This window comes from Argopecten irradians, chromosome 11 (genome assembly GCF_041381155.1).
Source record: "Argopecten irradians isolate NY chromosome 11, Ai_NY, whole genome shotgun sequence".
Classification (NCBI taxonomy): Eukaryota; Metazoa; Mollusca; class Bivalvia; order Pectinida; family Pectinidae; genus Argopecten; species Argopecten irradians.
Genome location: NC_091144.1, coordinates 2,534,577 through 2,547,941, shown reverse-complemented (window position 1 = coordinate 2,547,941; position 13,365 = coordinate 2,534,577). Strand labels below are relative to the sequence as shown.

The following is a 13,365-nucleotide window of genomic DNA, read 5'->3' as shown; positions in this document are numbered from 1 at the left end:
GGGAGGCTTGACCCCTCCTCTTAACTCTACAAACTTACTGTGTCCTGAGTGTGAGAACGGTGGTGTCTGTACAGGAGGTCAGTATTCAGTATGTAAGGTCATTAGACGGGGGAGGCTTGACCCCTCCTCTTAACTCTACAAACTTACTGTGTCCTGAGTGTGAGAACGGTGGTGTCTGTACAGGAGGTCAGTATCTAGTATGTAAGGTCATTAGACGGGGGAGGCTTGACCCCTCCTCTTAACTCTACAAACTTACTGTGTCCTGAGTGTGAGAACGGCGGTGTCTGTACAGGAGGTCAGTATTCAGTATGTAAGGTCATTAGACGGGGGAGGCTTGACCCCTCCTCTTAACTCTACAAACTTACTGTGGCCTGAGTGTGAGAACGGCGGGGTGTCTGTACAGGAGGTCAGTATTCAGTATGTAAGGTCATTAGACGGGGGAGGCTTGACCCCTCCTCTTAACTCTACAAACTTACTGTGTCCTGAGTGTGAGAACGGTGGTGTCTGTACAGGAGGTCAGTATTCAGTATGTAAGGTCATTAGACGGGGGAGGCTTGACCCCTCCTCTTAACTCTACAAACTTACTGTGTCCTGAGTGTGAGAACGGTGGTGTCTGTACAGGAGGTCAGTATTCAGTATGTAAGGTCATTAGACGGGGGAGGCTTGACCCCTCCTCTTAACTCTACAAACTTACTGTGTCCTAAGTGTGAGAACAGCTATGTCCCCAGTCCTCTTAACTCTACAAACTTACTGTATCCTGAGTGTGAGAACGGTGGTGTCTGTACAGGAGGTCAGTATCTAGTATGTAAGGTCATTAGACTGGGGAGGCTTGACCCCTCCTCTTAACTCTACAAACTTACTGTGTCCTGAGTGTGAGAACGTTGAGTAGGTGCCATTACATTAATTATATGATATCTAATCCTGGATTCATATGAAGGCAGGATTATTAATGTCTTATGGACATTTTAGATTTTGGTTAGAATATATTTGCCTACATTGTGCAATTAATTTTGTGTTTTAGGACTTTGTGTGTGTGCTGATGGGTTCGCTGGAGCTGACTGTTCTATGGTGAAGGCAGACCCACCAGTTCTACTGGGATTTGAGGGGGGACAATTCTGTGACACTAGGATCAGTGCATGCTCTGTTCTCATCATCTACGGACGAAACTTCATCCTCAACGACAACTTAACATGTCACCTGAGGGACATCCAGGTAATGAACTTAACATGTCACCTGAGGGACATTCAGGTAATGAACTTAACATGTCATCTGAGGGACATCCAGGTAATAGAACTTAACATGTCATCTGAGGGACATGCATGTAATGAACTTATCATGTCATCTGAGGGACATGCAGGTAATGAACTTATCATGTCATCGAGGGACATGCAGGTAATGAACTTAACATGTCATCTGAGGGACATGCATGTAATGAAAATTATCATGTCATCTCTGAGGGACATGCAGGTAATGAAATTATCATGTCATCTGAGGGACATGCAGGTAATGAACTTATTATGTCATCTGAGGGACATGCAGGTAATGAACTTATCATGTCATCTGAGGGACATCCAGGTAATGAACTTATCATGTCATCTGAGGGACATCCAGGTAATGAACTTATCATGTCATCTGAGGGACATCCAGGTAATGAACTTAACATGTCATCTGAGGGACATCCAGGTAATGAACTTATCATGTCATCTGAGGGACATCCAGGTAATGAACTTAACATGTCATCTGAGGGACATCCAGGTAATGAACTTAACATGTCATCTGAGGGACATCCAGGTAATGAACTTAACATGTCATCTGAGGGACATCCAGGTAATGAACTTAACATGTCATCTGAGGGACATCCAGGTAATGAACTTATCATGTCATCTGAGGGACATCCAGGTAATGAACTTATCATGTCATCTGAGGGACATCCAGGTAATGAACTTATCATGTCATCTGAGGGACATCCAGGTAATGAACTTATCATGTCATCTGAGGGACATCCAGGTAATGAACTTATCATGTCATCTGAGGGACATCCAGGTAATGATTGGACAGAAAGAAGTCAGCTCTATTAACCTTGACCAAACTTTGATATGTCAACTCCTATTGACCCATCAACTCATCACTTTCTGTGTAGTTAAGTGCAAGAAAACACAGTTTTTCAATATATCTGCAGCAATCATTTTTTGTTATGTTATTTTTTTCTTAGGGAATGTATAATGTTTTTTATGATAATGAATATACTTTTATCCTTATAGGACTACTTGAAATCCATTTACTTCATGCATTTGTACATTAAATTAAAATCAGAGATTTATAATTGATTAAACTATAATTTTTTTTTGTGTTTTACAGACTGGTGAGGTGATGAGCGTGCCTGCCAGATATGTATCACTAGAGACAGTCATCTGTCAGCTTGACCGTGTGACCAGTGTCAATGTCACGGTCAGTAACTTTGATTCTGTGGAGAGTGACCCGGTACCCTTCATCGTGTACGATTCTTTCTGCGAGTTGTGTGACATTGACACTGGAGTTTGTACCAGCAGGGTGAGTTTATGTAGGATGGACTGATTCTACTAAACCAAATTCTTCAAAAAATATTCTTGTGACATTTACAACATCCAATCCAAATATCAGACAATTTATCATCAGGGAGCAATGTCTCTGCCATGATATAAAGGGGATGGGGGTATAGTTTTACCCACATCCATTCTGTCTCATGATATGATTGATAATTATCCCCTGCGAAACGTGTTTGCGGGGTATATTGTTTTGGGCTCTGTCTTTTCCCGGCTATAACTCAAAGACCGTTCAACGCAGTTCCTTGAAACTTTCTGTGTACATCAGACAAGTGCCCTAGTTGTGCATTTTGCTATTATGGACCTTCCATTTGGGGAATTCTTTCGGTTACCATAGATATACCAAATTACTGTTTATACATTTTTTTTGTAGAATGACACGTGCATCATTAATGGGCAATGTTATATACAAGGACAGTTCTTCAGCCAAGATCCCACCAGGGTCTGTTTCCCAGAAATCAGCACAAGTATCTGGACAGAGGTCAATGGTAAGTCAACAATGACATGGAAAAGAGATTAATCACAATGTTTTAGGATAAGGGAAATACTTGTAGGTCAAGGTCAGCTGTTAGGAGATTGTGAAAAAATGGCAAAGTTAGTGTTATATAAAAAAAAAAAAATTCAATTGAGTTTAAAAGAGAAAATCGTTTTCTTCTGTTTGTTTAAAACGGCACATATAATCATTACTATAAGAAGTATAAAGAATAGGCATCACTCATGTCCCTAAAAAGCTCATGACGTCACGGCGTCAACAAATTCTATTTCCTCGGTAAATTTTACATTTTTTCACAAAATTGACTGTTTACTAAAAGATGCAAGCAACGGAATTTTGTGAAAATATCAAATGTCTACTCTTCATAAGTGGATATCACAGATGTTCAAAACCCTCGGCAAGCCTTTTTTGTTTACATATCACATATGAAGAGTCTATAGTCGAGTATGATATTTGCTATCCGTGAACGGTTCCTGTCAATATTTGGGAATTACATAGAAATGAAGAGTGGGAACATGTCCTTCAGTGGTCAGATAGGTTTGGTGAACGGCTTTAAGGGAGACTACGCTCTATCGTTTGATGACCCGTCAGCCTATGTAAATATCACCAATACCCTAGGCTGTCTGAGTGATCCCGACTCGTGTGCTGGACAAGGATTTACTTTTATGTTCTCGGCCAACATATTAACACTCACAGACGGCATGGTAATGTTCTCATCAGGGGCAGATAACCCTGATTATCGTGGAATCGTGATGTACTACAGACGTGGTAGAATCTACCTCACCATCAGTACTATGTTTGAGGAGTGGACAGTGTCCACCAGGTTCTCCACGGTTACAACCTTTATGGAGTTTGAGTGGACATGGAGTAGAGGTTTCGGACTTGAGCTTTTTATCGACGGTATCAGTCGAGGACGGACAGTTAAGTTTATCAAGCGTACAGTGTTTGGTTACCGTCTGGGCGACTTCCACCTCGGAGGATTCTACAGACCCGGATTTACTGCTCACTTTGTACTAGGACAGTGGAACATGATTAACTGGCACCGCAGTGTTATATCAGCTGTTGGCTTCCTTATTGGTAAGTTGTACTCAAGGATAAACCTCTAATTCCGTAATTTGTTTGTCATGTCGTATTATTTCCTAGATTGATCTGCAGAAGATAGGACATGTAGGTCTGACAGACCTTTGTGTGGAAAAAAACCCCATAAAAAGCAATAGCAAAACAAAAGAGGCATGGACATTAATGTAGTACTATTACCAGATTTGAGTCTGTAGCTGTGTTTCAATTTCCAAGGAGCATTTGATAGTGTTAAACAATTCTGTTAGATTCATTTTTTGATGATATTTCTGAAAAGTGCTTATATTGTATGTTCAGAATGAATGTCTGTATAAGTTCTTCACTATTTTCAGTGGTTTATCTCTACTTAAGAATTTATTTAAGCCATTCTTTCCACTCACTGTGCTCGTTTCTTCTATTAGAATTCCCAGAACTTCCAGAAAAGCCTGTCATATCCGTTGACTATGATGAGACCGAGATGGAGACGAAATTCACCTGTAAATTTGACAAGTTAGAGCGAGGGGATGTGATTTACTTACTGGACTGGAAGGTCAATGACGTCATTGTCAAGTCATCTAGTCTAGATGGTGATATGGATGTCATGGATGAGGCAACTTACAACAATGGAGGTTACGGGGTCAAGGTCAGTTTACAAGTAGAGCTCTTTATTATTGGTCTTGTGATTGCTTTGTGACTTGTCTTCAGCAAAAATGGTATCTAAAGACCAAGTGTAACAGTAGAGAAGAATGTTTAGCTTCTACATTGGGATTCGAACCTGGGACCTCCAAGCACAAGCCAAATGTTCTACCGCTGAGCTACCAGGTCACCAATGATTGACCCAGTCCAAACCTACTACACATGTTGTTTTTTTTCCTAAGTAGATTGTGTGATAGGTCTTACTAAAGCAATGCATAAAGTGCTGATTTCGAAATGTAAAATTTACCCATTGAGTTTTCTTTCATAAAGTATGGGTTAATTATCTGCTATATCGATTTAGATCACTGCCTCCTCTGAAGATTGAACTCATGACCTCTGGATTACCAGTCTCTTGCTCAGCTGAACTTTTTCCAAAGTTGTCTCCAGCTCAGCGATGTATTGTAGTTTGTATTTATAATAAAAGCCTGACATTACTGTTGTAGGTGACCTGTCATGTGACACCCTGCTATTCCTACGACTGTGATAACACACGAGGACCACAGAGGCACAGTGTCACCTTCACCGCAGAAGTGCGGGTAAGTGTTCTCATACCTGCTGACAGCAGTAACAATCTTAACATTAACGTAGATAACCTTTTACCATCTGATCTGTAAATCGTATGTTTGTCCCTTGAATTCGATTTTTTTTTTCAAATTTGGACCTTGTTAAAATTATTTTTGATAGAACTTAACTGTAAATTCCATTGACCTTACAGAAGGTACAATTTCTACTGAACGAATAATGTAGGTTGATAATGAAATTAAATTTCAAAATGGTTTGATAAGTTGACATTATGTTTTGTAGGTGATAACAAGAGATTTAGAAGTCCATGAAGGAGGTCCGGTAGGGGACGTGCTAGTACAGTCTACAGTGCCACCTGTCCTCTTCCTTTCTCCCCAACAAAGGGCAAACAACTCCTGCATTGTTAGACTGACTGCTAAGTTCCAGGAAGAAGCTGATGTGTGTCCAAATGGTAACGCCTTACACCAAGCAGTGCTGGGTTACAGGTAGGTGTCATGTTATTGTTTATATCAATTCAAGAATAGATTGTCATTATTCAAGGTCATTATTAAAAAAAAATGAGAGAGAATATTACAACTTAGCTAGTTATAGATGAGTTGATATAGTTATTATCCATGATATACATATACCAGGCTATGTATTGAACAGTATGTTTATATTATGGACAAAATAGACATTACTGTTAAAGGGAACATTTGTAAGTACGTTTCTATATTAGATATTTGTTGTTAAGGTACCGTTCCTCACCTAATGAAGCATTTTGTGGTGGACTTATCTCCATGGAAACGTGGGAGGATGAATTCCGTCTCCCTGTGGCTGCGACTGTTGATCTTTTGTACGACGGAGAAGTTGAGAGGCACCTCAATATTTCAGCCTCCATACACTGTGGGAATGACACAGTTTTCAATGACACCGTCGGAGAGGTCAAAGTCACAGTAACAGACGGTGACAAGAGTGTCATTTGTAAATCCATCAACGACCCTCATATGACCAGTTTTGATGGCTGGTGAGTAGCAATATATAGAGCACCAGATATTATTATAACCAATAGCTTGTTAAGACTGATATGATCTGACTTTTAAATTTCTATCCCTCACAAAGAAATGGCTGTCGCATCCTGTACTGTACTGTCTCGTTCATATGGAGGTCATGACATTTCTAGTCCTTATTGGTGATTGATATCTAGGCCTATATCATCTGGGCCCAGGTTCATGCCCATTCCTGAACTTTAAAGAATTTCTTAAATTGAGGAATGTATTTGTCATGGAATCTTTGGCAAACTAATTTTTAAGGTTTTCATATTCAAAAACAAAAGAATAGCATAGAGAAAACCTTTGCTAAAAAGGGCCATCATTTAACAAATACATATACATCCACAGGAAATACAACAACTTTTTGGAGGGAGAGTTCATTCTCTATAGACACACCTTCCTCCCCTTTGAAGTGAGGACGTTCTACCGTAGCTGTAACAAACGAGCATCGTGTAACTGTGCCGTCGCCGTACGATCTGGTGATGATGTCATCCTGTTTGATCGGTGTGGACCAGTGGCCGGGACACGCTCACCTTTAATTATCAAAGCATATCTGAACGGTGTACTCACCCCAGGAACAAGAGTTCGACGATTGGGTGGCGGGAAGAAATACGAAGTAAGTTATGTATAATAAAATACTGCTGTAGGCCCATAGGATACAGAAAAGAAACCTTCTTTAACATCCACCACCCACAAGAGAAAGAAAAAAAAATGGCCTTTTAGTGAAGAAGCTGTCAAACCCTTCTATAACATCAACCACCCACAAGATACAGAGTAAAAATTGGTGTTGTATTGAAGTACTGTCAAACCCTTCTATAACATCAACCACCCACAAGATACAGAGTAAAAATTGGTGTTGTATTGAAGTACTGTCAAACCCTTCTATAACATCAACCACCCACAAGATACAGAGTAAAAATTGGTGTTGTATTGAAGTACTGTCAAACCCTTCTATAACATCAACCACCCACAAGATACAGAGTAAAAATTGGTGTTGTATTGAAGTACTGTCAAACCCTTCTATAACATCAACCACCCACAAGATACAGAGTAAAAATTGGTGTTGTATTGAAGTACCGTCAAACCCTTCTTTAACATCAACCACCCACAAGATACAGAGTTAAAATTGGTGTTGTATTGAAGTACTGTCAAACCCTTCTATAACATCAACCACCCACAAGATACAGAGTAAAAATTGGTGTTGTATTGAAGTACTGTCAAACCCTTCTATAACATCAACCACCCACAAGATACAGAGTAAAAATTGGTGTTGTATTGAAGTACTGTCAAACCCTTCTATAACATCAACCACCCACAAGATACAGAGTAAAAATTGGTGTTGTATTGAAGTACTGTCAAACCCTTCTATAACATCCACCACCCACAAGATACAGAGTAAAAATTGGTGTTGTATTGAAGTACTGTCAAACCCTTCTATAACATCCACCACCCACAAGATACAGAGTAAAAATTGGTGTTGTATTGAAGTACTGTCAAACCCTTCTATAACATCAACCACCCACAAGATACAGAGTAAAAATTGGTGTTGTATTGAAGTACTGTCAAACCCTTCTATAACATCAACCACCCACAAGATACAGAGTAAAAATTGGTGTTGTATTGAAGTACTGTCAAACCCTTCTATAACATCAACCACCCACAAGATACAGAGTAAAAATTGGTGTTGTATTGAAGTACTGTCAAACCCTTCTATAACATCAACCACCCACAAGATACAGAGTAAAAATTGGTGTTGTATTGAAGTACTGTCAAACCCTTCTATAACATCAACCACCCACAAGATACAGAGTAAAAATTGGTGTTGTATTTGAAGTACTGTCAAACCCTTCTATAACATCAACCACCCACAAGATACAGAGTAAAAATTGGTGTTGTATTGAAGTACTGTCAAACCCTTCTATAACATCAACCACCCACAAGATACAGAGTAAAAATTGGTGTTGTATTGAAGTACTGTCAAACCCTTCTATAACATCAACCACCCACAAGATACAGAGTAAAAATTGGTGTTGTATTGAAGTACTGTCAAACCCTTCTATAACATCAACCACCCACAAGATACAGAGTAAAAATTGGTGTTGTATTGAAGTACTGTCAAACCCTTCTATAACATCAACCACCCACAAGATACAGAGTAAAAATTGGTGTTGTATTGAAGTACTGTCAAACCCTTCTATAACATCAACCACCCACAAGATACAGAGTAAAAATTGGTGTTGTATTGAAGTACTGTCAAACCCTTCTATAACATCAACCACCCACAAGATACAGAGTAAAAATTGGTGTTGTATTGAAGTACTGTCAAACCCTTCTATAACATCAACCACCCACAAGATACAGAGTAAAAATTGGTGTTGTATTGAAGTACTGTCAAACCCTTCTATAACATCAACCACCCACAAGATACAGAGTAAAAATTGGTGTTGTATTGAAGTACTGTCAAACCCTTCTATAACATCAACCACCCACAAGATACAGAGTAAAAATTGGTGTTGTATTGAAGTACTGTCAAACCCTTCTATAACATCAACCACCCACAAGATACAGAGTAAAAATTGGTGTTGTATTGAAGTACTGTCAAACCCTTCTATAACATCAACCACCCACAAGATACAGAGTAAAAATTGGTGTTGTATTGAAGTACTGTCAAACCCTTCTTTAACATCAACCACCCACAAGATACAGAGTAAAAATTGGTGTTGTATTGAAGTACTGTCAAACCCTTCTATAACATCAACCACCCACAAGATACAGAGTAAAAATTGGTGTTGTATTGAAGTACTGTCAAACCCTTCTATAACATCAACCACCCACAAGATACAGAGTAAAAATTGGTGTTGTATTGAAGTACTGTCAAACCCTTCTATAACATCAACCACCCACAAGATACAGAGTAAAAATTGGTGTTGTATTGAAGTACTGTCAAACCCTTCTATAACATCAACCACCCACAAGATACAGAGTAAAAATTGGTGTTGTATTGAAGTACTGTCAAACCCTTCTATAACATCAACCACCCACAAGATACAGAGTAAAAATTGGTGTTGTGTTGTATTGAAGTACTGTCAAACCCTTCTATAACATCAACCACCCACAAGATACAGAGTAAAAATTGGTGTTGTATTGAAGTACTGTCAAACCCTTCTATAACATCAACCACCCACAAGATACAGAGTAAAAATTGGTGTTGTATTGAAGTACTGTCAAACCCTTCTTTAACATCAACCACCCACAAGATACAGAGTAAAAATTGGTGTTGTATTGAAGTACTGTCAAACCCTTCTATAACATCAACCACCCACAAGATACAGAGTAAAAATTGGTGTTGTATTGAAGTACTGTCAAACCCTTCTATAACATCAACCACCCACAAGATACAGAGTAAAAATTGGTGTTGTATTGAAGTACTGTCAAACCCTTCTATAACATCAACCACCCACAAGATACAGAGTAAAAATTGGTGTTGTATTGAAGTACTGTCAAACCCTTCTATAACATCAACCACCCACAAGATACAGAGTAAAAATTGGTGTTGTATTGAAGTACTGTCAAACCCTTCTTTAACATCAACCACCCACAAGATACAGAGTAAAAATTGGTGTTGTATTGAAGTACTGTCAAACCCTTCTATAACATCAACCACCCACAAGATACAGAGTAAAAATTGGTGTTGTATTGAAGTACTGTCAAACCCTTCTTTAACATCAACCACCCACAAGATACAGAGTAAAAATTGGTGTTGTATTGAAGTACTGTCAAACCCTTCTTTAACATCAACCACCCACAAGATACAGAGTAAAAATTGGTGTTGTATTGAAGTACTGTCAAACCCTTCTATAACATCAACCACCCACAAGATACAGAGTAAAAATTGGTGTTGTTTATTGAAGTACTGTCAAACCCTTCTATAACATCAACCACCCACAAGATACAGAGTAAAAATTGGTGTTGTATTGAAGTACTGTCAAACCCTTCTATAACATCAACCACCCACAAGATACAGAGTAAAAATTGGTGTTGTATTGAAGTACTGTCAAACCCTTCTATAACATCAACCACCCACAAGATACAGACAAAAAATGGTCTTGTATTGAAGTACTGTCAAACCCTTCTATAACATCAACCACCCACAAGATACAGAGTAAAAATTGGTGTTGTATTGAAGTACTGTCAAACCCTTCTATAACATCAACCACCCACAAGATACAGAGTAAAAATTGGTGTTGTATTGAAGTACTGTCAAACCCTTCTATAACATCAACCACCCACAAGATACAGAGTAAAAATGGTGTTGTATTGAAGTACTGTCAAACCCTTCTTTAACATCAACCACCCACAAGATACAGAGTAAAAATTGGTGTTGTATTGAAGTACTGTCAAACCCTTCTATAACATCAACCACCCACAAGATACAGAGTAAAAATTGGTGTTGTATTGAAGTACTGTCAAACCCTTCTATAACATCAACCACCCACAAGATACAGAGTAAAAATTGGTGTTGTATTGAAGTACTGTCAAACCCTTCTATAACATCAACCACCCATGGGATACAGACAAAAAATGGTCGTTTAGTGAAGTACTGTCAAACCTTTCTATAAAGTTCACCACCCATGGGATATAGAGATTTCTTTATTAATGGGATGAATGGTGTTAAATTTGGATCCTAAGAAAAAGGTCTTCTGTAGGTGGTTGCTAGGGTAGGTTTTGTGACTCGTGTTAAGTGTGATAAGACTAGTTTTACTTGTGTGTGATAACCTCTTAATTCTCTTTTTAGCATGCTTGTGTAATGTCCTATGAACTCTCCTTTAAAATTCTAGGTGTATTTGCCCCACGGTATGGTCATCGTCATCAAGGACGGCAAAGGAAAGAAACCAGAGTTCATCAACGTCTGGGTGAAGGCTGGTGCTGCTGATTACAGGAATTCTGAGGGACTGTGTGGCATGTGGGACGATGACCGAGACAATGATAAAACTATGAGGGATGGTAATCTATACACGGGAACAACCAAACAACCCACGGAATTCTCAAGAAGCTGGCTGTACGTGTACACATATTGAGTAAAGGGGCTTAGAGGCCTGTGTGCTTAGAACAGGGTTTAATTTAAAGAAATCAAGGATAATTAGAAAATATTGTTTGGTGTGATTTTAATTCAGAGTATCAGAGATGCAAATATAGTAATTACTGTTTGGTGTGATTTTAATTCAGAGTATCAGATATGCAAATATAGTAATTACTGTTTGGTGTGATTTTAATTCAGAGTATCAGAGATGCAAATATAGTAATTACTGTTTGGTGTGATGTTAATTCAGTGTATCAGAGATGCAAATATAGTAATTACTGTTTGGTGTGATGTTAATTCAGAGTATCTAGATATGCAAATATTTTGGAAAAATTTTATGTTGGGATGACGGACCTGACTGAATATTACAGGATTTCAATAAAGTCAATGGTTAATAATATACTCCGGTTCATTAAGATGGCTCTTACTTTTCAACATCAAGACATTATCAAAATCAATATTTTGTAAAATTTTCTTTTGAAATGGATTTTCTTATCTTTTCTGGAAACTGTCCACTTACTGATTTTGTTTGTTATTTCAGGATTGACCCCAATAGAGAAGACACCTTGTACACAGGGTTCTGTCCCCAAGATGTGGAGGACGCCTCCATGGTTACCTACTGTCAGTGTGGCATGAATTCCTACGGAGAATGTGGTGATACCTTACACATAGCAAACTGTGGTCCGCCCCTAACAACCAAAACACGAGGGAAGAAAAAAGGTATAACTCGCAGTCATATTTGTAAAGGATGCCTTTGTTATTATACATGTATATGTACAAAAAGTTCAATTAGAAATTTTTCTTACCAAAGAATATATAGATAGTGTACTGACACTTATTTTTACGAACACATTTTCACAATTTGATCTCAAAACGAGAAAATCCTATTTTAGCTGTTTTAAATATTTGCGATATGGATTTAAGGTCATATATCATTAAATAGTTTATCAATGTTTTTCAAATCAAATTTTTTATCATAGCAACGTCCCGCGAAATCGCTAAAAACGTAATCTCCACAAAAATGTCTGTCTGTACATTATTTAGATATAAACATTTCCTCTTTTATAAAAGATTCATTTTAGATTTTTTAATTGTGTGTAAGTTGGAGAAGCTTTAGTGTTGTGCAAAGTCTAATTGATGTTTGACTCATGTTGGTCAGGAGTATGTAAGAGTACAATGTAAGGATGTTGGAGTTCAGTGTTTATGCTCTCTCTATGAACTGTTGGTCAGGAGTATGTAAGAGTACAATGTATAGATGTTGGAGTTCTGTGTTTATGCTCTCTCTATGAACTGTTGGTCAGGAGTATGTAAGAGTACAATGTAAGGATGTTGGAGTTCTGTGTTTATGCTCTCTCTATGAACTGTTGGTCAGGAGTATGTAAGAGTACAATGTAGATGTTGGAGTTCTGTGTTTATGCTCTCTCTATGAACTGTTGGTCAGGAGTATGTAAGAGTACAATGTATAGATGTTGGAGTTCTGTGTTTATGCTCTCTCTATGAACTGTTGGTCAGGAGTATGTAAGAGTACAATGTATAGATGTTGGAGTTCTGTGTTTATGCTCTCTCTATGAACTGTTGGTCAGGAGTATGTAAGAGTACAATGTATAGATGTTGGAGTTCTGTGTTTATGCTCTCTCTATGAACTGTTGGTCAGGAGTATGTAAGAGTACAATGTATAGATGTTGGAGTTCTGTGTTTATGCTCTCTCTATGAACTGTTGGTCAGGAGTATGTAAGAGTACAATGTATAGATGTTGGAGTTCTGTGTTTATGCTCTCTCTATGAACTGTTGGTCAGGAGTATGTAAGAGTACAATGTATGGATGTTGGAGTTCTGTGTTTATGCTCTCTCTATGAACTGTTGGTCAGGAGTATGTAAGAGTACAATGTATAGATGTTGGAGTTCT

The 13,365-nt window shown here is 38.3% G+C and overlaps 1 protein-coding gene across 1 annotated transcript in view; it reads left to right on the top strand.

The window, feature by feature from the left end:
* The window catches only part of LOC138335669 (uncharacterized), a 188,929-nt gene that overhangs the window by 82,869 nt on the left and 92,695 nt on the right, over positions 1-13,365 (top strand). The window contains exons 66-77 of the mRNA XM_069284830.1: positions 1,022-1,212; positions 2,359-2,550; positions 2,956-3,070; positions 3,314-3,351; positions 3,516-4,152; positions 4,554-4,774; positions 5,271-5,363; positions 5,632-5,834; positions 6,083-6,355; positions 6,729-6,996; positions 11,219-11,439; positions 12,002-12,180. Coding sequence (XP_069140931.1) covers positions 1,022-1,212; positions 2,359-2,550; positions 2,956-3,070; positions 3,314-3,351; positions 3,516-4,152; positions 4,554-4,774; positions 5,271-5,363; positions 5,632-5,834; positions 6,083-6,355; positions 6,729-6,996; positions 11,219-11,439; positions 12,002-12,180 — 2,631 coding nt within the window. The remainder of the gene's footprint in view (positions 1-1,021; positions 1,213-2,358; positions 2,551-2,955; positions 3,071-3,313; positions 3,352-3,515; positions 4,153-4,553; positions 4,775-5,270; positions 5,364-5,631; positions 5,835-6,082; positions 6,356-6,728; positions 6,997-11,218; positions 11,440-12,001; positions 12,181-13,365) is intronic.